Consider the following 23,845-nt stretch of genomic DNA (forward strand, 5'->3'; position numbering starts at 1 on the left):
GCATTGCTACATTGCTATGGTCCGGAAGTTGGAATAGTATGTCGTTATAATGGCATGAGAAGTGCAGGGAGGGTGAAGAGAAAAGAAATGTCGCATCTGTTTATGCTATGTTAAAATCTATTATACATTTAATTATAAATATAATTAATATATAAGTGGCTTCCGGGTCTTGATAAGTGGTGACTTCTTTGTAAAAAAAAAAAAAAAATGTCTTCATAAATGCCCACATACCTAAAATATATAAATTTTTTGACAAATATCAAAAGGTAATAATATAGAAGATTCAAGTTCGCATCACGAGAGAGTTTAGTCCAGAAATAAACTCAGTAATTGCCAGGCTCCCGCTGATTATATAAGTATGAACAGTTGACTTTTTTTCTTCCACATGTTGTTTGAAGTAGTGCTTATTTAATGCAAGGAATGTGTTTGTGTGTGTATGTATTCAGGAGATTGTTGATCACCAGTTTTTAGGGAATGGTTTCACATCAGTTTTGGGATTGTACTTTAGTATTTTTGGGATGAGCCAGATTCAGAGAAATATTTTCAGTGAAAAAGGTTTACAGGTTTTATAATCAGATGTGAGAAAAACAAGACACATTGTCGTACGGTAAACAAAACAAAATAATGAGTTCTGAAGGCATATATTCACAAAAGACATATTTTATATATGTCTAAAACAAAATCAGTATTGTTTTAAACCTCATCTTTCGGACGACAAATATCGAAAAATTGGCCCAAAAAATTAATTCCTTCACCCTCAACTGGGGCGTTTTTTACAAGGAAGGATCAGTTTTTGCATCAACATGTTCGCAAAGTCATTGTCTCCGTTGGATTGACTATGCTTAATTTCAACGCTCTCAACTTCCGATTTTGGCATGGACGCATCAACTAAGACATTACGTTTTTTTTTTCCTCCTTCACGTAACGGGTTCGAGCCTGCCTGCCTGCCTACTACCACATTTTTTTTTTACAACACCTCTCTCCATTCGAGCTGCCTACTGTTGTTTTGACTCCCCCTCCCGCTATTACCACTTTTTTTTCGGGGCTCCTTACTACACCACCTACACACACCCGGGCAACGCCGGGTAGCCCCACTAGTTTCAAATACATTCAGAAAGTTTTCTGGTTGGTCCAAAATATAATTATTTGTTTTTATTCAGGATAGTATATGCACAGACGACATGCGCACAAATGCGTTTAAGCACTTTAATTTTGTACATCGATGTATAAACATCGACCGCTCACGTATATCGTTTAAACTGCTAAATGTTGTAATGTGTTGCTGTGGTAACGAGTGATTGAATAATGGACTGTAGAGAAGATTTATTTCTTTTAACGTGTAAGAGTAGTGTTATCAGCATCTTTGTACAAAACTTTAAGTGATTCTTTTTGTGCATTTCAGTGGGAATATTCTTAGCTCTTTTCATTGGTTGAAATATATATTATTGGAATGTTGTTTTTATGTATCAACTCTCAAATTAGTAGTTTGTTTCAGTCAATCAGGGTATGAGAAATATTCATTTCCAAATGTTTGTGTGCATAATATAAAACTCGAAACACTGCTTTTTCTCTCCCTTTCCTGTTTACATTCGGAAACAACACGCATGCATACAATACATTCTCCCTAGGACTTGTGAAACCAAAGGGATCCGACAAATGCACCAAGAGACACACATGAACTACTGAACACAGCAACAACATATTCACATTGCTAACGAATTCATGTACACGGTTTGCATATGCACACTCTCAAATAAGCTCGCTACTATATATGCACATCTACAATGCTTATACCATATACATACACGGTCAGATGGAAATGCACACGGCTTCAACATTTGAACATATGTGATACTATCGACGGCCCCTCTACTTCAGCCAGGGATTTTTTTCCCCGTCTCAAAAGCCATCAGAATCTTTTTTTTTTTTTTACATAGGCATCACCACATTATCAAGGCCAAGAGGCCACTCAAGGAAAAGGGTTAAAGAGTGTACAGTAGAAATTGGACAATATAGTAATCATTAGTAATGAGAATTTGGTAAATTTGATAACTTATATGGAACGGCTCATCAAGAACTTATTTACGTTAGACTTAAAGACAACCATATTGTAGTCAGCCGGAAAGCAGGAAAACGGAAGACAATTCCACAGGCATGCAGTTCTAAGAAAGAAGCTTTGTTCATGGAATCTACGTTTAGGTTTAGGCACAGATAAAGAGTGGGGGGAATTATTGATAGTGTTTACAGCTAGACGAGTGTTTCTTGTGAAAGTTTGGCGAGGGGGGACCATAGATTGAAGCTCAGTCGAACACTTTCCATGAAAATAACGATACATCAGAGACAAACTCGCAACATCTCTTCTGTGGGATAGAGGTTGCAAGGAGGAGAAAAGGACATTTCCTACGAGGCTACGAAGTCTATTTTGAACTCTATCAAGGTAGGCCAAGTCCTTTCTAGCAGCTCCTGCCCAGATGTGGCAACAGTATTCCATCCTTGGACGTACCTGGCTCTTATATAGATAGAGAATAGCATCAGCAGTGAGATATCTACTGGATTGATAGAAAGATCCCACCATTTTTCCAGCGGCCTTAGCAACAGATTTGATGTACGTGTTCCATTTAAGATCAGGAGTAATGGTCAAGCCCAGAAGCTTGTCAAAACTTGAGGCCTCCTGAAGACGAGAGCCATTCATTTCAATTGATGCCAGATGTGGATCAGAATGTTGATGATGTAAAGAGAGAAGCTTGGTTTTAGATGCATTAAAAGTAACCAGCCACTCCTTCCCCCATTGTACTACGTGCTCAAGATCAGAGGAGAGAGAATTGGAGAGAACTTGGTCGTTTACTGCCTTAGATGTATTACCATAAATGGTAGTGTCCTCAGCATAAATGTCTACAAATGATGTAAGGATGTGATTTGGAAGATCATTAATGTAGATCAGGAAAAGAGTTGGGCCCAGGATGGAACCCTGAGGGACACCGGCATTAATACTGTGAGCTTCTGATTTTTGCCCATCAACTACTACTCTTATGAACCTATCAGAAAGAAATGATTTAATAATTGAGAAGACATTTCCAGCAATACCATAGCTAGAGATCTTATGAAGTAAACCTTTATGCCATACCCTATCAAAGGCCTTAGATATGTCAAGAGCAATTGCCCTAGAAAGGTTGCCTCCATCGAGAGATTTGCTAATCCTATGAGATATAACTGTAAGCACATCTGCTGTAGATCTAGCAGAACGGAAACCATATTGAGTGTCACTAAGAAGGTTATTTTTGTTGAGATGGTTGATTACTTCTGTATTTAACACAGATTCCAGCAACTTACTCATGACGCACAGGAGACTTATTGGTCTGTACTGAGAGGGGGATGAGCGATCACCTGACTTCTTTAATACAGGGCATACTGATGAAATTTTCCAGGGAGATGGGAAACTATTCTCCTTAAGACAACGTTTAAACAGTTTTGTAAGTATGGGCGCTAGTTCAGGTTGAAGTTTTTTGAGTACTATAATTGGAATACCATCAGGGCCAGTTGCTTTACTGGAATCAAGGTTTTTGATTAGCTTGGTAACATCACGTACAGATATACGTATATCACATAGCGTGTTTTCTGATACAGGAGGAAATATTGGGGGTTGGCGGCCTTGATCGCAAAGGGTAGAATTAGCTGCAAAGTTCTTGACAAAGAGATTGGCTTTGTCTGATGCTGACGAGATTGGGAACCAAGCCGCTGCTCAGCTACTTTGGACTTAACAGATTGAGCATACAACTCTCTTGCATTCTTTATTACTTTCTTACAATGTTTGCTGGCAGTCCTGAAAGCGGCTTTAATTTCCATACATCTATTACGTTGGAAACAGTGGAAAAAGTGATTTCTGTGCGCAATGGCAGCAGCACATTCTGGAGAGAACCATGGCTGGCTGTTAGGTTTTTGCTGAAACTTTTTCGAGGGTATGAAACGATCAATACCTACAATTAACCATTCCGTCAGGTCTAATACTATAGAGGACACATCCTTTTTAAACATGGAATGCAGAGGTAGATCAGATATAAATGTACGTAAGCTATCCCAGTCAGCCTTAGTGTATTGATATACTGTACGATGGAGAGGTACGTGTGGGGACTTATTACATTTCATTTTTATCTTAATTGATACAACAGAGTGGTCGGAAGATCCAAGAGGCGACAGAACAGAAACTGAACATAGTTCAGGGAAAGTTGTGAGAAAAAGGTCTAGTAGGCTTGCATACTGGCCGTCATTGTCGGGCACACGGGTGGGTTCCTGAACAATCTGAGTGAGGTCATAGGCAATGGAGAAATCATGACAGAACCTCCCCTCATCATCGGTCTTGTTAGAGTGGTTCAACCATTCGACGTTGTGAACATTGAAGTCACCACATACGTGAATGTTAGCTGAAGGATAAGCAGATAGGACTTGGTCAATTTTCTCAGATATGCTTTGAAAGATAGTAACTCCGCTGTTATGGGGGCGATAGAGAGTAAATATAAATGGCGTAGTGCAAGCTAAAGCAACCCGGAAGCACATATAGAGTAAGTTAGGATCTTCCCTGGAGATGTCCCTACCACATGGAAAGCTATCTTTAATATAGGCACATATTCCATGCCCATAGCGATCTTGGGGGTCAGATTTAGAAGTTAAGTTAGAGTATCCTTTAATTGCGAACTCTTCTAGGGAAATAGCCTGTCCAATACCAGTTTCACTTAAAAATAAAAGGTCTGGTTTAGTCTCCTGCAATTGGGTTTCCACCTCTGGAAGGTTAGAACGTAGACCCCTGATGTTGGAGAAGGAGACATGGTAGTAGGGGTCTACGTTGGAAGTTGGAGAACCGGGTTTAGTCGTGTATTTTTTCTTGAAACTTGTCATGATGAAATTTTGGAATTTGTGGACTAGGTCGTCAGATTTACTTAGAGCAGGACAGAGAGGGGAAACTAAGAATTTTTTTTTTTATTATTTGTAGCTAATGATAAGGTAAAGCCGTAACAATTACCCACTAGTATGGCATCGAGAGGCCCCACCAGAAGCTACTGCATGGTCCAGAATCCATTCACCAAATGGCAATACAGCAGCCCCAGTACTTTGCACCTGCTGATGGGACAGCCTCCTTAGTGGTCAATCCAAGGTTCGGGTCCCTGACTATCAGGCGGATAACGTCAGCCCAGACAAAACGTTTACCTCGAGCACCCTTACTAGTGACATGGCTACAAGGATAGACATAGAAACAGAAAATTTCCGCCATCTCTGCCAACTGTTCGCGCATAATACTGCCAACCTAGAAAACAGCTTTTTCTTCTCTCTTTGTCAGAAAAATCACTCATTAAAAAATGAGGACTGAGGGACAAATAAGAAAAAGCGAGAGTAACAGGAGCTGCCGATAACGCATCCACAATGCGTTTTCTACTCTCCATTAAAAAAAAAAAAATATTAAGTATTCTACTTAATAAAAGTCCAATAGACGTGTTTAAGGGAAAGTATGGTGATAGATTCCCCTCTCACGAACTAAGAATGAGTACAAATTCGTAATCTATTTTTGCAATCAACTTGGTAGATAAATAAACATTTATGGACGAGAAAAAAAGCTAGCATTTAATAAAACAGAAATACATAAATTAAATACTGAAATAAAATGGAGTTAATAATATTTGAATCTAAAAATAAAAAGTATGATTAAAATTGAAATCACTTATCTCAACAAAAACACGTCCGTCTCCAAAATGTAAACTGAAGTGAGAAATTTAAGTTAACAGCGTCCAAAAGATTTTTTTTGTTTAAATTAACCGTTAAAAGAAAAGCGTGATTTTATTCTGAACTTTAGCTAGTCACGTTTTAAGAAACTTACGATATAAAAGAAAAGCGGATGGGGCGGGGGGTTCTTCCGAAAGTTAGTTGGTGACGTTATAAGTAATTGCGATATAAGATCGAAGCCAGCGTAATTAAGGGGTGTAGATTGAAAAGGATAATATAATGGATTGAGTATACAATATTTTAGATCAACTCGGTAGATAAATAAACATTTATGGACGAGAAAAAAAGCTAACATTTAATAAAACAGAAATACATAAATTAAATACTGAAATAAAATGGAGTTATTAATATTTGAATCTAAAAATAAAAAGTATGAGTCTAGTCCACTGTTGGGGTGGTTTGTTCCCTGTTGACCAAGGCATGTGTCTGTTTCTTGTTCTCTGTTGACTGAGGCATGTTTGCCTGTTTGCATATGTCTATGCATTTCTAGGAGGTTCACCTTCCCAGGTTTTTCCTTCTCCTTTTGAGAACGGGTTAATTTATTGCTAATTGCCTAAGGCGCGCCAATCGTTGAATTCTGACGGGGCTGCTTAGGCATTTTTTGCAGTTCAAAATGCTCTTCCTCTAGGATGCTGGGTCTTCAAATTCCACTTTATGGCCCTTCTGTCACATCATCCCTCTGTGGGAGAGAGATAAATAGCTTCAGTATCTCTGTCAGCATCTCGTGTTGCACCATACGCACATATTAAAATAAAAAGCAAAACTCTGAGACTATTTCCATATGTACAAAAAAGAAAACAAAAAAAAAAAGAAGAAAACAATAACATTCAAGCACACTATGCCATATTTTGTCTCTTCGTATTCTTTCGGCGTTCCAAAGTTAACATACCCTCCTCCACTCCGTAGCCTTTTTTTTTTCTTTCTTTCTTTGTGTCTAGTAATTCCTAAATTAGTTAGTTTGCCAACTTCTGTCTTCTACGGCATCTTATAGCAAGAACATCGCAACATGGTGGCTTGCAGGCTGATTCTGTGAAAAGAAAGCAAAAAGGGAAAAGAAAAAAAAGAAAGAAAGAAAGAAAGTAGAACGAGTGTGCCGATGGTATAATCTTCCAGTTTTAATGCTTGTTAAAAGCGCGATCCTCTGGATCTCACACGCGCGCACTTTGGCCGCTTGTTGAAGGGATTTATCTCGAATTAAATCTGGTCCCTATAAATGACTTTATGTAACAAATGTCTACAGTAATTTAGGAAAAAAAAAAAAAAAAAAAAAATTCACTTCTCTTTTTTACCATGGATGAAGCGGACGAGGAAATCGAGAATCGGAATAAATATTCTACCAAAAGGACAAATCGATCCCCGAGTGCACTGGTCCTTAAATACACAGAAACGCCTATTGGTGCGTTACCAGGTAATACTACAAGTTTTGATTTTTGTAAACTATAGTAGTAGTATTAGTAGTAGTATTAGTATTAGTATTAGTATTAGTAGTAGTAGTAGTAGTAGTAGAATACTGATACACACTTATATTAGTACGGTCGTACAATTACAACGCTCCCCGTTCTTTGCTACGATAGGGGCGCTGTCGAAAATGTATATCTCTCGTTTAGTTAAGGAGCATAAATAAGCCGTAATGAATGAGCCCTTTTGCCCTTAAACTTTAGTTATACCGGGCAGTTTAAAGACTTTAATATCACTTTCAAATGTTGCGACACAATCTGCTGCACCCTGCCGGGTATTAAAAACATCCATTCACCATTCATAGTTAAAAAAAAAAAAATTTTAAAAAAAGAAAGAAAATATGGCTGGCATCTGTTTTGATAAAAGTGAAAAATGCGGCGAAATGCGCTTGATGGTGGCTATTCTGAATTCATAATCGTAAACCGTCACCAAGTACAATGTTTCTCTTTTACCAAACGATCATAAACAAGGTTTTAAGTTTAATATTTTAAAAAAATATTTAAAAAGATTTTTATTCGAATTATTTAATGTTTTTCCCGAAAAATTTCAGGTGCTTATTCAGATTCGCACTTATTGAGGAATTTAAATCCCATAATTTGATCAAGTAGTTTTTATTATTATTATTATTATTATTATTATTATTATTATTATTATTATTATTATTATTATTATTAAAGAAAATCAAAATTTACTCTGTTTTGATGAGGGTGAAAAAACGTACAACGAATCGATAAACAAACATAGACAACCCAAATGCACGTGGGAACTGCCAAAATAATCACTGATTACCTCCCCTTATTATTTTTCTAGATAAACATGGCCTCGTCTGGCACTTATCTGTAAAAACGGAAAATTCGAATTTTGTAAATAAAAAAAACTACTTTGTGATTTTTGGAATATACAATGTTCATTCTGTGACAAGTAGGTACGATATAAAACATTTTCTTTATTTGTGTTTATCGTTATAAGTGCCAATCTGAACAAGCACCAAATATCATTTTACTTGATATTTAATTTTCATCATGGAACTAAGAACATTGAAGCAGCATATCTATATGTTCTATGACCCCCCACCCTATTCCCCATTACCACATCACTGCTCCCCTAAGAAAAAAGAGTGGGACCAAACAGCCAAGAAGAGTCAAGGAGAATGGAAAGACCGAGGAGAGAGCACTGATCAGACCTCCGCTGGAAAAGTGCGAAGAGAATTGGAATCTTGGAGAGGCTTATTGCCACTCAAATTCCAGTGGAGATGTTGAGATAATGCAAATTTATTTGCAAATACTATCAAAAGAGGTGGAGAGTACTGGAAATCTGGGGAGACTTGTTGTCACTCAGCTTCCAGGGAACACCACAGGCTGTTTTCAAGGATAGATCTTTGATGACCTGTGTGAAAGCTCCTTGTGAACCAATAATAGCAATAATTGAATAGATTTTAATTATAACAGCTGACCTGAATTTTTTAAAATTTTAACCATTTGATAAAAGAAAACCAATCTACTTACTCGATGGCGGCTTACGGTTGTAAAGTTGGAATAGCCGCCATTGAGCTGCTGTCAAATGCACTATTTCACTTCTTAGTACTCATGTGATTTTGAAGTCTTTAAAATACTGATTGGAAACTTTTTTGCAGTAATCGGATCATTTCTCGGGGGGGGGGGGCTCAGGCATCCATTCCAATGATTAACCAATTCCTCGTCCAGAAGTAGGATGTAATGTCTAGGAGGATTAAACCCCTCGCCTGCTCCTTCGCACTCCAAAAAGAAGCGTAATATATACTGATATAAGCCCGTAGAGTATATGCCAGGTTAGTTCACTTTCGTGCTACTAAACCTAAGGAAAACAGTTTCTTTTTTATTATTTTCACGAGCATTCCTGTCTGATTTTAAAAAATGTCGCTTCTCTCTCTCTCTCTCTCTCTCTCTCTCTCTCTCTCTCTCTCTCTCTCTCTCTCTCTCTCTCTCTATCTATCTATCTATCTATCTATCTATCTATCTAGTCTCTCTTCCGAAGTGTGTGTGTGTGTGTGTGTGAGAGAGAGAGAGAGAGAGAGAGAGAGAGAGAGAGAGAGAGAGAGAGAGAGAGAGAGAGAGAGAGAGAGAGAGACTTTTTTACAAAAAGATGTAGAAGTGAATTTTTGGGGAGGGAGGGGGAACTTGTTCATTATAATTTTTATGGCAATTTGTTTTTGTTTCCACTTTTGAAGAATTCCATTTGGAACAGAGGGAGACAATTGAAGAAGTTCCCAAAGTTCTCTAATAAAGATTATTTGTAATTTTTATACTTATTTTTATTAATTGCGAAAGATTTTACGATATTTTTGTCTATTATGTGTTAGGTGAAAGTACAAAATAGTTACAAAACACCCTCCCCTACTCATGTTAATGACTTTCTAAATAATAACGTAAGTATTTAAGCGCAATAACATAGACCTAAGTACAAAAAAAAAAAAATGTGTATGTGTTTTTTTTTTTAAACTCATACATTTTTCATGGCAATTTGTCGAATTGTCTCCCCCTATTCCGAGTGGAAATCTTAAAAAATAAAAGCAAAAATAACTGTCCTCGAAAACTGAAATGCATAAGTGCTCTTTTTGCGACAATTGTTTCTAAGTGTGGTAATCTACTATAATGCAGTTAAAAAGTAATGCTCTTTATTTAATGACAAAAGAAGGATGCGGTCTCCATTCCAAAGCGGTCTTGGATATGACCTTAAACTATATCCGATGGTGAGGCCCCAGCTTGCCGGCTTTGGGGAGTGTGGAACCACCCTTTAATTGCCATTGCTCCCAGGTCCACTCTGACACGGAGTGGTGTAGTACCTGTTAGAGTCCCAACTATGGGTTAAATAGAAACCGATTTAAAAAAATATATATTCTATTAAAAAAAAAGGTTCTTCAAAATCACTGGATTCAGCATTAAATAACCTGAAAAGGGCTGATATGCCGTAAAACGAAACCAACAAACTAACCATTCCAAAGCATCAATTCAGAATCTGCTAGAAATTTATTTAAAAAAAAAATATATATTTCATAGAAATTCTTTCTGTTCATTGATGCATGTACACATGGGAAGCAGCCCTGTTAGTTTAAACATCCTCTATTTCGAGTCATGTTTTGCGGGGTGGATTGTGTAAGCATCTAGACCCCCATTACGTTACAAGGTGCGATCTGGTTGGGAGGAAGCTGCGATCGTGCGTTTATCTCTTAGATTTCCTGTTTCGGGTTCAATTACTAATAAATTATTGGTATCTATTAGATTCCATTAAAAAATACATTTTATTTGATTTAATACCTATTTCAGTTACGTAAATTAGTTTAAGTGAAATGAGTTCCGACATTACTCTTAAACAACTAATTTTTACTTAAGCTTTGTTTTAATTAAAAAAAAAAAAAAAGAGAGAACATAAAACATTAAGTTAGAGCAAGTCTCGTCGCACACGCGAGACAACAAAATTAAAACTCGACCGGAAAAATATAATCACCGTCTTTGTAAACACGTCAAGGTTCATAAGTTTCTAATAAAGGTACATTATTATGAAGATGACTTATTGATCTTTCTTAGTCAGCTCCTTTCTTGACTTATTTATGAAGATGGTGACTATATTTTCCTAATCTATTAGGTTTATGCAAAAGTTCTTGTGAAGTTTTAATTTCAAATGATGTATTTTCAAAAGAGTTTTCGTTATAATACCTTTACTCTATATATCATTTTAAAGAGCGTTTTTCATTCTATCTAATCTATTTAATCTATGTAATCGTGTAAATTACAATCGTTTTAAAATATGTCTTTTCAGAACGTTGAATACAAGATGGAAAAAAAGCAAATTCGTACAATTTCTCTTATTTCAATTCAAGCTAGGCCGAAAAGCTGCTGAAAAGCTCGCGATATCAATGAAGCATTTGACTCAGGAACCACTACTGAACACACAGCACAATGGTGGTTGAAGAAATTTTGTGGCGGCGACAAGAGTTTTGAACATGATGAGCATAGTGGTCGGTCATCAGATGTTTACAACGATCAATTAAGAGCTTTAATCGAAGCCAATCCACAACTGTTCAAGAACTTCTTTTGAATTAGACGTAACGTATACAACGATTTCCAACCACTTGAAAAGACAAAAAAAAAAAAAAAACTTGATAAATGGGTGGCTTGTGAATTGAACGAAAACCAAAAGAAATGCTATTATGAAGTGCCATCTTCCCTTCTTTTATGCAGCAAGAACGACCTGTTTCTTGACCGGGTTGTGGCTTGCAATCAAAAGTGGGTTCTTTACGACAACCGGCGACACTCAGCTCAGTGGTTAGATGCCGACAAAGCTCCACGACACTTCCCAAAACTAGAGCTGCACCAAAAGAAGGTCATGCTGACTGTTTGGTGGTCTGTGACTGGTCTCATCCATTACAGTTTTTAATGCAGGCGAAGCCATAACAGCAGAAAAGTACTGTCAACAAATGGATGAAATGCATCAGAAACTTCGACACCCAACATGAGTCAACAGAAAAGGCCCAATTCTCCTCGACGACAATGCCCGACCACACGTTGCTAAAGCAATCCTGCAAAAGTTGAATAAATTGGGCTACAAAACTCTGCCTTATCCGCCATACTCTCCAGACCTCTCACCTATTGACTACCACTTTTTCAAGCATCTCAACAACTTTCTGTGTGAGAAATGCTGGCTGTAGGAGAGTATATATACATAGGCTATGACCTTGACCTTTGAACTTAATCTTGAAAAATGGTATACACCATCCTTAGGTAGGGGACTATCATTATGGCAGATTTGGTTATGATCGATCCAGCGGTTTGGGTTTTAGGAGAGTTGCACACACACACACACACACACACACACACACACACACACACACACACACATACACACACATACACACACATACACACACACACACACACTACTACTTATATATATATATAGTCTTGGAAGTTTTTTAATCTTTAAAACTATATTAAAAAAAAACTTATTTAATTTTTATATTTTTTATCATTCGTTAGAAAACTATTTAGTCAGTAAGTCATTTAATCACCTGCTATCAATGCATCAACTTGCTTTCTCGAATTCACTAGAGTATTAATGTTAATTTAAGGGATCATCAGTTGTTTACCATGAGACACTGTTTCGGGGATAAGAGAAAAAAAAATTAAAACTTACTGTTTTAATTTTTTTTCTCTTATAATAAGTTCTACTCTCTATTGTGTGTATTGAGCTTTTTTATTTGGTTGGGATTAAAATATCTATAAATAAATACTGGTATTTATATTAGATTGAAGTTTACCATTGCATATATCAGGTAAATACTGCATCTTTTTTGATTTCATTATATTATTTCGCTATATGGAAATATCACTTTCTCCCATGGGCTTATTTTCTGCCCACCCGGATTCATAACCCCGAATGACATTGGACTCCTTCCGATAATGGACTACCCAGGTTGTATCAACTTCTTTTTTCGTATAATTTTCTCCATATAACTCTCCACAACCACTCAAAAAACTATTTTCAATAATTGCGCTGAAAAGCAAAATAGCGTCCATTCGCAGCTGAACATTTTGCTAACTGCATTTCATTTCCTCTGATGATGTGAGCCATTGTTGAAAATCCATGGATTAAGGAAATTAAAATAACCCCTTCTATATATTCCTTTGTCAAGCAATAAATTCTTAAATTGAATATATGTCTCTATATGTTGCTTTTTCATAATTTAAAATTGAACCACCAAACTTATATATTGCTCTATTCTTAAATATTGAGCTTTTCCTTTTTGGCTAGGATCTGCTTGAAAGTATTACTTCAAGTAATATCTATCAGGATTTTTCATCTGAATTCTAACAGTGTCTTATCTCGCTTATATATATATATATATATATATATATATATAGTAAAAAATAAATACATTTTTACATTTACACGTTATCATCACATGAATTGAAACAGATGTTTACTTTTCTTGTTTGCTTTTTGCTTGTTTTTATATTTGGCTTGTGCAAAAGTTTTCGCTGATTTCAAATTTTGTTTTGAAAACGAAAAGCTGTGTTTTTGAAAACCTTTATTCATAACAACAGGGATCTTTGTTCTCTATAACTTAATGTCATCTGTCAATGAGCTTGTGAATGCCCCGCTTGTAAAATTCTTTACGTTCTGATGTGAAACATGAGTCTAACTCATGTTCAATCTCTTTTCGTTATGTTAACCTGAGTATCTAAATGGTTTTCTGAGCTACAATCTATTAATATGTTTACCCCTTGCCAAACTTTCACAAAAAAAAACACTCGACTAGTTACAACCGCTATCAACAACTTCCCCCACTCTCTATCTGTGCCTAAATCTAAACGCAGATTCCATGAACAAAGCTTATTCCCTAGAACTTCCCTCCTGTGGAACATTGTTCCACAGGCCTGTTTCTCAGCCGACTACAATATGGTAACCTTCAACGTAAACAAGTTCTTGTTGAGCCGTCCCCTTAATTAATTAAATTCTACCAAACCTACACCATTAACGATTACTACACCACCACCTTAAATTTATTAACCATATCCCCGAGTGGCCTTCGCGCCTTGAATTCTACCCAACCTACATCATTAACGATTATTACATCACCACCTTAAATTTATTAACCATATCCTCGAGTGGCCTTCGCGCCTTGAATTCTACCCAACCTACACCATTAACGATTATTACACCACCACCTTAAATTTATTAACCATATCCTCGAGTGGCCTTCGGGCCTTGATAAGTGATCACTTTCTTAAAAAAAAAAAATCCTCAGAAATAAGTGATAATTCAAAGGAGCTAGGTTAGCAGAATATGTAGGATTGGGCAAGATTTACCAACCAAATTCTCTTAGATCTTTGGTCACTAGTTTTGTGTGAGGACGAGCATTATCATGATGGAAGCTGACACTCTTTCTGTTAACTAAAGAAGGTCGTTTTGGGGTTAATATGGGTGAGAGTATTGCAGAAAAAATAGAAATGATGCTTTAATAATCTGAAAGAAAAAGTTATAAATTAATCATTGGTGATATGTTTAAGTAATAACAATATGCATAAAATAAATTATAACGGTTTAAAATGTCCTTCTACAAACTGGAAAAGACTCTTGCACTGACCTGATATATATAAATAAGAGTTCAGAAGAATTAAGATAAGACATAGAGCTCTCCTTTGGCTTTCAGCCAATGGAATCTAAGTCATTATTGCAATATTTTGGAATTATAATGGGGGTAGATACTTGTTCGGTGTCCACCGAAGTGTGACACAAGGTCGGAAGGTGGAAAACAGGCAAGCTTCTCTATGAATGACGCTTTAATAATCTGAAAGAAAAAGTTATAAATTATTCCTGCTGATATGTTTAAGTAATAATAATATGCACAAAATAAATTACAACGGTTTAAAATACCTTTTTCTACAAACCTACAAAACACTTTTGCATCGACCTGATAAAACAAAAACACTGGTCTTTGGCTAAGAATTTGTGCAAAAATATTCTTAGCTATTGGAATAACTGAACCCTAATCCTGTTTTATACTATCAAGGCCCGAAGGCCACTCGAGGATAAGGGTTGATGAATGTAAGTTGGTAGTGTAGTAATTGTTAATGGTGTGGATAGGGTATAACTTGATTAAATAAGAGGACGGCTTAACAAGAATTTGTTTACATTGAAGGCTACCATATTGTAGTCAGCTGGGAAGTATGCCAGTGGAACGGTGTTCCACGGGCGGGCAGTTCGAGGAAAGAAGCTTTGTTCATGGAATCTGTATTTAGATTTTGGTCACAGATAGAGAGTGGAGGAAATTGTTGATAGTGGTTGTAGCTAGTCGAGAATTTTTTATACTAGAGATCCGCCAAAGATGCCCATTCCCCATATTTATCTTGCTTTTGGCTACCCCTAAACATTGTTTCTATCTTGGAGGACACCATCCATCTCCATATTCCATCCCAATCTTTTTGTTTTATATGTCTCTCTTAGTTCCCACTTCCATTTAGAAATTAACTTGCTAGTTTTCAGCTGGCTTCCAAGCCGAAAACAAGCAGATCAGTTTCTAACACAGAGCGTGGTCTTATACTTAGCAAAAGTGACCGGTCATTAGTGTCCTCGTTATGAGTGTCCTGAGCACAAGTTTCCTAGGTCTTAAGTGTCCTAGGTTTTTTTTTTGCGTAGGAGAGAATACCCTTTTGATTGTAACTTACTGAGCCGCTTAAATAAAGGTTGGTTGGTTGGTTGGTTGTTTTGTTTTACGGCATATCAACCCTTTTCAGGTTATTTAATGTCGAATCTGGTGATTTTAAAGAACGATTTTTTAATATAGTATATTTGCTTTTTAAGTCGTATTCTATTTAACCCATAGTTGGGACCCTAACAGGTGCTACCACTCCGTGTCAGAGTGGACCTGGGAGCAATGGCAATTAAAGGGTGGCTCCACACTCCCTAAGCCCTGCAAGCTGGGGCCCTCACCATCGGATATAGTTTAAGGTCATATCCAGGACCTTAAATAAAGGATAGCAAACGATACAAAGGGAACAAGGGGGAGTATCAGCTTATGACAAAGAAGGGGGGGGGACCGCTATTCAATCACCTAGAACTGAACGCTTATTTATTCCAATCAATTTTACAATGATCTATAATAAAATCATGATCCACTTTTACTCCATGCACTCAAATAAGGTCAAATTTATTTGACCTTATTTCCATGATTTAAGAATAAATCGAAAGCGCTAGGAACCTTCGAATTTTTCATGAATCCTTTTGGGTATGCTCTCTTTATGTTACTGGTACACAAATAAAAAGGTACACTAAAGACGTAGGACACTTAAGGTCTAGGACACTTATGACCGGGACACTAATGACCAGGACACTTATGCTCGGGACACTAACAACCAGGACACTAATGACCTAGATTCTCTAGTAAAAGGTTGGGAGGGCCTTCCTAACTTGCCCTTATTAGCATTTCATTTGGTTCTTTATTTTACTTTCTATTTCGTCCCACTTCTCATTTACTCGTGTAAAATTTTGTAAATAAAATTTACTTGAAACATTAGGAATCTTTTAATTAGGATTAAAGCCATACAGTGAATGCGCTATTTAGGTGAAAGAATCTAGGTTAGAGTAGGAAAAAGGTTTTGTTGTAAAAAGAATAACATTTGACCCCCCCCCCCCCCCAAAAAAAAATTAAATTGAACTTTGGCTAGAAACAAAGTGTAGTATCTGTTCTGATGCTACACTTTATCTATTCTGCTCTATCCTCGGTCAGTGAACGAAAAGTCCTTGTGGATTGAAACAATTTTTATTTTTGTTACAATCCAGAGTGAGCCTTTTGGGAGATGAATTTTCACCCACATTAACAACAGGCCTTGTGTCTAACTTTTTCTTTTTTTTCTCTGGGGAAGCAAGTAAATAAGAAGAAAAAAAAAATAAAGTCGGATTTCATTGAAGCTAGTTTGTCAGGAAATCTAAAAAAAAACAAAAAAATAAAAAAAAAACAGGATGTTATTTACTAGCAATAAACAGACGTCATTACTACTACTACTACTCCCCCTCCCCCCCTCTCTCTCTCTCTCTCTCTCTCTCTCTCTCTCTCTCTCTCTCTCTCTCTCTCTCTCTCGTGTGTGATTGAAGAACCGGCATTGCAACAGTTGAAAGAGGAGAGTGTTATATTCCAAATTGTAGGCAACATATCATTCGCACGTGCTTATTTTCTCTGTCTGTTTATTCTATACTCTGTCTGTCCGTCTGTCTCTCTCTTTATATATATATTTATATATATATATATATATATATATATATATTTACATCTCTTGTATGATATTCCCTTTTTTGTGACTTAAATAAAATTGTTCGATTAAAAAAATAATAATTAAAAAAAAATAGTTGTCGCTTTCTTCTTCTTCTTTTTTTTTTTTTTTTTTAGAAAGCTGTCAACACAGGTCAACTATTTTATTTTTTTTTACAATAAGTACAGACTCCTCTTTTTGTGTGTGCTTGGGTTTTAACTGAACGTTTTTTAAAGGAAGAAAATCCCCACGAGAGGAGAGAGAGGGGGGGGGGAGAAAGATCAACAGATATTGAACGACAAAGTGAGAAAGAGGGAGGCATACTTACAAAGAACGAAAGAGGCAGAAAGGTAAACGGAGAGAGAGAGAGAAAGAGAATAGAAAGAAGAGAGAAAGAGGTTGGAGAGAGAGAGAGAGAGAGAGAGAGAGAGAGAGAGAGAGGGGGGGGATTGCTGACTCATGCATTTGCGGACTTATCTCCATAGTGAAGAAGTGTCCTGATAGTGTTTCCATGATGATATTGATACGTGAGTCCCAGTTGCATGTAGTCTCGCATAACCATCGGAAATGTTAGGACTCTAACAAATATGACCAATACGAGTAAACAGCAGCATATGTTGACATGTTGGTAGCAGCTTTAAAAGGGAAATGACTGTAGTTCAGTAGTTAACTATACCGACTGAGTTTGCCGAGTTCGAATCCAGGTCATTCCACGAAAACACTCCCATTTAGAAGTGTTGGCAACCTTCACATACATATGAATGAGTCCCCTTTGAGGGCGAAATTAGATGCAGGGTTGCTTTTTAATGAGGGAAAAATCGAGCTCAACAGCAAGTAACAATCTAGATTAAAAAATATAGACTCTCATTTCAGTTATTAAAATTATCATTACCCTATATTTGACACTATAAAACTTAATAGTATAATAATCGTTGGATGAAGTCAGGGCATCTGGTCGAGAAAACAAATATGGTGGATTGTCAAAAATAAAATAATTGTTGATTGGGACCACCTGCAAAACGTTAGCGGCAGAAGGAAAAACGCTCTGGGGGTGTGGCTACATTGACAGCGACGTCCTGCTGTTGCCGTTTGCAAATTGCGGCGGGGGAAGGGTCACAAATTGTTATATAATAACAACCCGAAATTGATATTGAGTTGCGTGGCGATTTGAGCTCAAGAAAAACCACCTGTTGAATTCCTTCCTCACTAACCCACACTCCTTCATTGCCACCGACAATGAAGATATATTATTATATTTTCGTATATCAGTGTGCCATCGCTCTTTTAAGTACGGCAAAATACAGCAAATGCATGACAAAAATCGACGCAGCATAACAATCCTCAACACACAAAACTAGTTTTTTACTGCTATATGTTTGAAAAAAAATTTTTTAATAGGGTTTTGCACAATTCGTTTTAGTTTTCCTTTATTTTATTTTCCATTTCAATAAATATTCGATTAATGGTAAATAATAAAAATAATAATTCAATATGTGTCATTTGAAATTTTTTATAAATAATTAGACACAGTCAATGAAGATCCTTTTTAGTAAAAAAAAAAAAAAAAAAAAAAAAGAAAGAAAGAAAAATTAGACTAGTAAGTTACATTTTTTTCCGGTGACATTTTTACTTAAATTCATTATTACGATCTATAAATTTTAGTTTTGTTGGTAATAAATATTGATCCTTTTATTATTATTGTCAGCAATAAAAAATTAAGTTTTAAACACACACAAAAAAAAATTTTTTTAATTGTTTTTTTTTTTTTTTTTTTTTTTTTTTGTTTTTTTTTTGAAGCGGAAATTAGGCTCAAATTTTTGGTCGTTGTATAGTTTAATCAAGACATTAAAAAAATTGAAAATATCGAAAAAGGTTATATTGTACATATCCGTTTTGGACTAAAGATCTCCGAAAAAAGAATTCACTTAATTTGATCGAGTAGTTGTTGTTTTTGTTTTTTTGTTTGTTTTTTTTTTTTGTACAGCGGAAAAACACGTTTTTATGAGAGCGCGTTGAACTCAGCCACTATGGAATTTAGCGAACACGCCACTAGAAGATAACTCCATGTAAAGCGAAAGCGCCAACACTCCCTCCCCTTTTTAATACTAGCTTTTCTTCCTCAAAATCGAACCTTTTGCTCGGTATCATAACAAATTGTTTTTCTTTCACTGTAAAATAATAATAAAAAAATTACTTGATGAAATTAAGTGAATTTTTTTTTTCGGGGAACTTTGTTACGTATCGGATACATACAATTTAAACATTTTCGATATTTTCATTTTTTTAATGTCTTAATTAAGCTGTACAAGTACCAAATTTTTCTGCTTCTGATACCCCAAAATTCTGATTTTTCCAGTTCCGCTTTTGATAAATTGTTTTTTCACTAGTATTTATCTTTGATATGTTATGTATCCACAAGAAATACACACATAAGAGAAATCATATCTGGTATGTATATATATATATATATATATATATATATATATATATATATATATATATATATATATATATGTATGTATATATATTTGTTGTTACAGAGATTTCTAATTGCACACAAAAAAATGATGTTATTCTCTGTTACAATTATAAAGTAACACTAAATATTGACGCCGACATTTTGTTGAATTACATCCAATTTTTTATTTTATTTTATAAAACAACATTTTTGCTCAATTATTTCATTTAATGAAGATTTTGTTTAAATTATTTTTTTTCTTTGTAAAGTTTATTAAGTCAAGCTGGATTCTTCAGCTCTAACAAATGTAATCAATTTGTTACTTGTAATATAATCTGGTTATCCTCACGTCGTCTGCTAAGTTACTAGAAAGAGATATAAGGAAATAGAGAAAGAGGGATTACATGTTCCAATTAGTTCAAAATACCTGATCGAATTCACAGGATTCTCAATATGATCATTTATTTTGTAAAAACAACCCTTTTCTCTAATGATTTCACTAAATGAAGATTTTATTCAAATTAATTTTTTTATAAAGTTTGTTAAGTAAATGTCATGTTTTCTGTGTGTTTTCGCTATGAGCCCAGAGAAAGACTAAGTTTGTTTGTCGACTAATCCTATGTCTTGACTTTGTTAAGTTGAGCTGAATTCTGCAGATCTAACAAATATAGTCAATTTGTTAAACTTTCACAAAAAACACTCATCTAACTACAACAACTACCAAAAATTTCCTCTACTTTCTATCTGTGCCTAAATCTAACCGCAAATTCCGTGAACAAAGATTTTTTCCTAGAACTGGCCGCTTGTGGAACTCTGATCCAATGCCTGCTTCCCAGTTGGCTACAACTTGGTCGTGTTCAAGTCCAATGTAAACAAGTTCTTGTTGACTCGCCCTTTTAAATAATCAAATTGTACCCAATTTCCACCACAAACGATCACTAATGCTGTTTTTCGCTCATTAACTCATATTCTCGAGTGGCTTTTGGGTCTTGATAATGTTGAATCCCTTTTTTTCTTTGTAAAGATTATATAATATTATAAGAATAAAATAAAATTTTGTTATATTCACGTCACCTGCTAAGATACGAGAAAGAGAAAGAGATAGAGAGAGAAAGAGATAGAAAGAGAAAGAGATAGAGAGAGAAAGAGAGAGAGAGAGAGAGAGAGAGAGGGGTGGGGGTATTACATGTTCCAATTAATAGTACAAAGTATCTGATCGAATTGCATTTCCAATAAAATCGTCTGGTTCAAGTCTGTGATTATTACAAGACTAGTTTCATTTCCAGATGAAAGTTTCATCTGAAAACTGTATCAATTAATTCACAATAATTTAATTGATTTTTTTTTTTAAATTGATATTTTTTTAATTGATTTTTTTTTAATTGATTTTTACTAGCAGCCTCCCAGTATGATTTCACTTTACGGTATTCAAGTGAAATTGCATCGTGACATGTCTCGTTATAGAATCAGCGTCCTTTAATCTTTGTGCTTTGCGCATGTTTCGAATACTAGTAGGTCTAAAAAAAAATGACTGATGCAAAAAATAAATCTGACAACATTTATGAGATAAAATAATAATAAAAAACAAGCCTTTCATTATGCCCAATACTAACCCTAAATCTGGGATAGCAGTAAATAACCCTAAGTCTGTGGTAGTAGTGGTCACTAACCTCAAGTTTGTAGTGGTGACGGTCAGTAACTCTTTCTGTGGTGGTGGTGGTGGTGGTGGTGGTTACTAACCTTAAGTCTATGGTGGTGGTGGTGGTGGTCACTAATCCTGTGTTGGTGATGGCGTTTTTTTTTTTTTACATAGGTATCACCACTTATCAAGGCCCATAGGCCACTCGAGGATAAGTGTTAAAGAGTGTACAGTAGTCAATTGGACAATACAGTAATCGTTAGTAATGGAAATTCGGTAAATTTGTTAACTTAAGTGGAACGGCTCATCAAGAACTTGTTTACGTTGGACTTGAAGACAATCAGATTGTAGTCAGCTGGAAAGCCAGCAAACGGAAGACAGTTTCACAGGCATGCAGTTCTAAGAAAGAAGCTTTGTTCATGGAATCTACATTTACATTTAGGCATAGATAAAGAGTGGGGGAATTATTGATAGTGTTTTCAGTTAGATGAGTGTTTCTTGTGAAAGTTTGGGGAGGGGGGAACCATAGATTGGAGCTCAGTCGAACACTTGCCATGAAAATAACGATAAAGTGGAAACAAAGTCGCAACATCTCTTCTGTGAGAAAGAGGTTGCAGAGAAGAGAAAAGAACACAAAGTCTATTTTGAACTCTCTCAAGGCAGGATAAGTCCTTTCTAACAGCTCCTGCCCAGATGTGCCAACATTACTCCATCATTGGACGTACCTGGCTCTTACATAGATAGAGAACTGCATTAGCAGTGAGATACCTACTGGATCGTTTTTCCAATGGCCTTGGCAACGGATTTGATGTATGTGTTCCATTTCAGATCAGGAGTAAAGGTCAAGCCCTGAAGGTTGTCAAAACATGAGGCCTCCCCAAGACGAGAGCCATCCATTTCAATTGATATCAGATGGGGATCAGAGCGTTGATGATGTAAAGATAAAAGCTTGGTTTTAAATGTATTAAAAGTAACCAGCCACCTCTTTCCCTATTGTACCACATGCTCAAGATCAGAGGAGAAAGAATCATATTAACCCAGAAGCTACTACATGGTCCAGAATCCATTCACCAAATGGCAATAAAGCAGCTCCAGTACTTTGCACCTGCTGATAGGACAGCCTCCTTAGTGGATAATCCAAGGTTCAGGTCCCTGACAATCAGGCGGATAATGTCAGCCCAGATAAAACGTTTACCTCCAGCACCCTTACTAGTGACATGGCTACAAGGATAGACATAGAAACAAAAAAATTTCTGACATCTCTGACGACTGTTCACGCAAAACACTGCCAACCTAGAATCACTAACCTTAAATCTGTGGTGGTGGTTGTCACTAACCCTAAGTCAGTCGTTGGTGGTGGTGGTGGTGGTTGTTACTAACCCTAAGTCAATCGTTGGTGGTGGTGGTGGTGGTTGTTACTAACCCTAAGTCAGTCGGTGGTGGTGGTGGTGGTGGTGGTGGTGGTTGTCACTAACCCTAAGTCAGTCGGTGGTGGTGGTCACTAACCCTAAGTCTGTGGTAGTGATCACTAACCCTAAGTCTACGGTGACAGTGTGTTCAATCTCTGATGAAGAGACAAAAGAAATGATATTTATACAGAATGCAAGAAATCTTGGCCAGTAGGTTTAAATAAAAGATTTGGCTTGCAATTCACAGAAGATTACTGGTTGCTAAAAATATATACATGAAGAAGGCTGAAGAGTATTTGTTTACCTCTTCTCCAGGAAGTTATGTGTGGGTTTACTGAAAATGTTTCTATAGAATGGACTGGATTTGTCATCCCACGAAGACTGGAAAGTGCATCTGCCGAAGTATTGTGAACATCTCAACAACCAGGATGAAGAAAACGTTCTAAATATGTAATAAATAACGTAAGTAACAATAATGTTTCATTCCATCATTCCAAAAAATATCAGAATCAAATGTAAGGTAAACAAAACAAACAAAATAATGAGTTCTGAAGGCATATATTCACAAAAGACATTGTTTATGCATGTTTAAAATGAAAAGTTTACAGCAATCGGATAACATAGAATGTTCATTAATATTTTTAGAGTTCTTGTAAAAACGAAGGGGTTCATTAACAAGAGACATTAGAAGAAGTCTGGATCGATTAATTAAGAGCTATGAGTTTCAGGGGGCGAGAAAATCGTATTCCAAACTTCTCTGCTCAGTTAAATAAATTATAATTCATTAAAATGTGTTTATAAAAGTTAATGTTCATTTGTTTTCATATTAATAAGCTATTTCAATGAAAAGATTAGAAATATTTGAATGAATAAAGTTTATACAGATTTGCAGATGATAATAAGTCAATGAGTTGTTAGCGTTTGTGTATTCATTAATGTTTGTGTTGAGAGATGTTGCAAAGATGAGCACCCAAACTGGGGCGCCCAGCAATACCGATCAGTAGATTCGTATCAACTGGGTTCCATTGGTTTATTGAAAAACAAACTTGGCTTTGAAAGGATTTAGGTGGCTCCCAGGAAGACTATTACAAATAAATTCAGAAAGTTTTCTGATTAGTCCAAAATATAATTATTTGCTTTTATTCAGGATAGTGTATGCGCAGACCACTTGCATTCAAACGCGTTCATGTATTTTGATTTTGAACTTTCCAACCTAGATACAGAGTTGTATTTGTAGTTTTACATAAATAATTTTCTCTTTTGTAAAAAAAAAAAAAAAAAAAAAAATCAACAATCTTCATGTTTTGTCCTGAGCTTGACATCTCTT

The 23,845-nt window shown here is 35.9% G+C and overlaps 1 protein-coding gene across 4 annotated transcripts in view; it reads left to right on the top strand.

The window, feature by feature from the left end:
• Positions 1-6,916: 6,916 nt before the first annotated feature.
• The window catches only part of LOC145287867 (anoctamin-4-like), a 746,862-nt gene continuing 729,933 nt past the window's right edge, over positions 6,917-23,845 (top strand). For all 4 annotated transcript variants that reach the window (XM_080135748.1, XM_080135749.1, XM_080135750.1 and 1 more), the window contains exon 1: positions 6,917-7,177. In XM_080135748.1, coding sequence (XP_079991874.1) covers positions 7,060-7,177 — 118 coding nt within the window. In that variant the 5' untranslated portion in view covers positions 6,917-7,059. The remainder of the gene's footprint in view (positions 7,178-23,845) is intronic.

The sequence above is a fragment of the Euprymna scolopes genome, chromosome 11, assembly GCF_053919585.1.
Source record: "Euprymna scolopes isolate OS-2025 chromosome 11, ASM5391958v1, whole genome shotgun sequence".
Classification (NCBI taxonomy): domain Eukaryota; kingdom Metazoa; phylum Mollusca; class Cephalopoda; order Sepiida; family Sepiolidae; genus Euprymna; species Euprymna scolopes.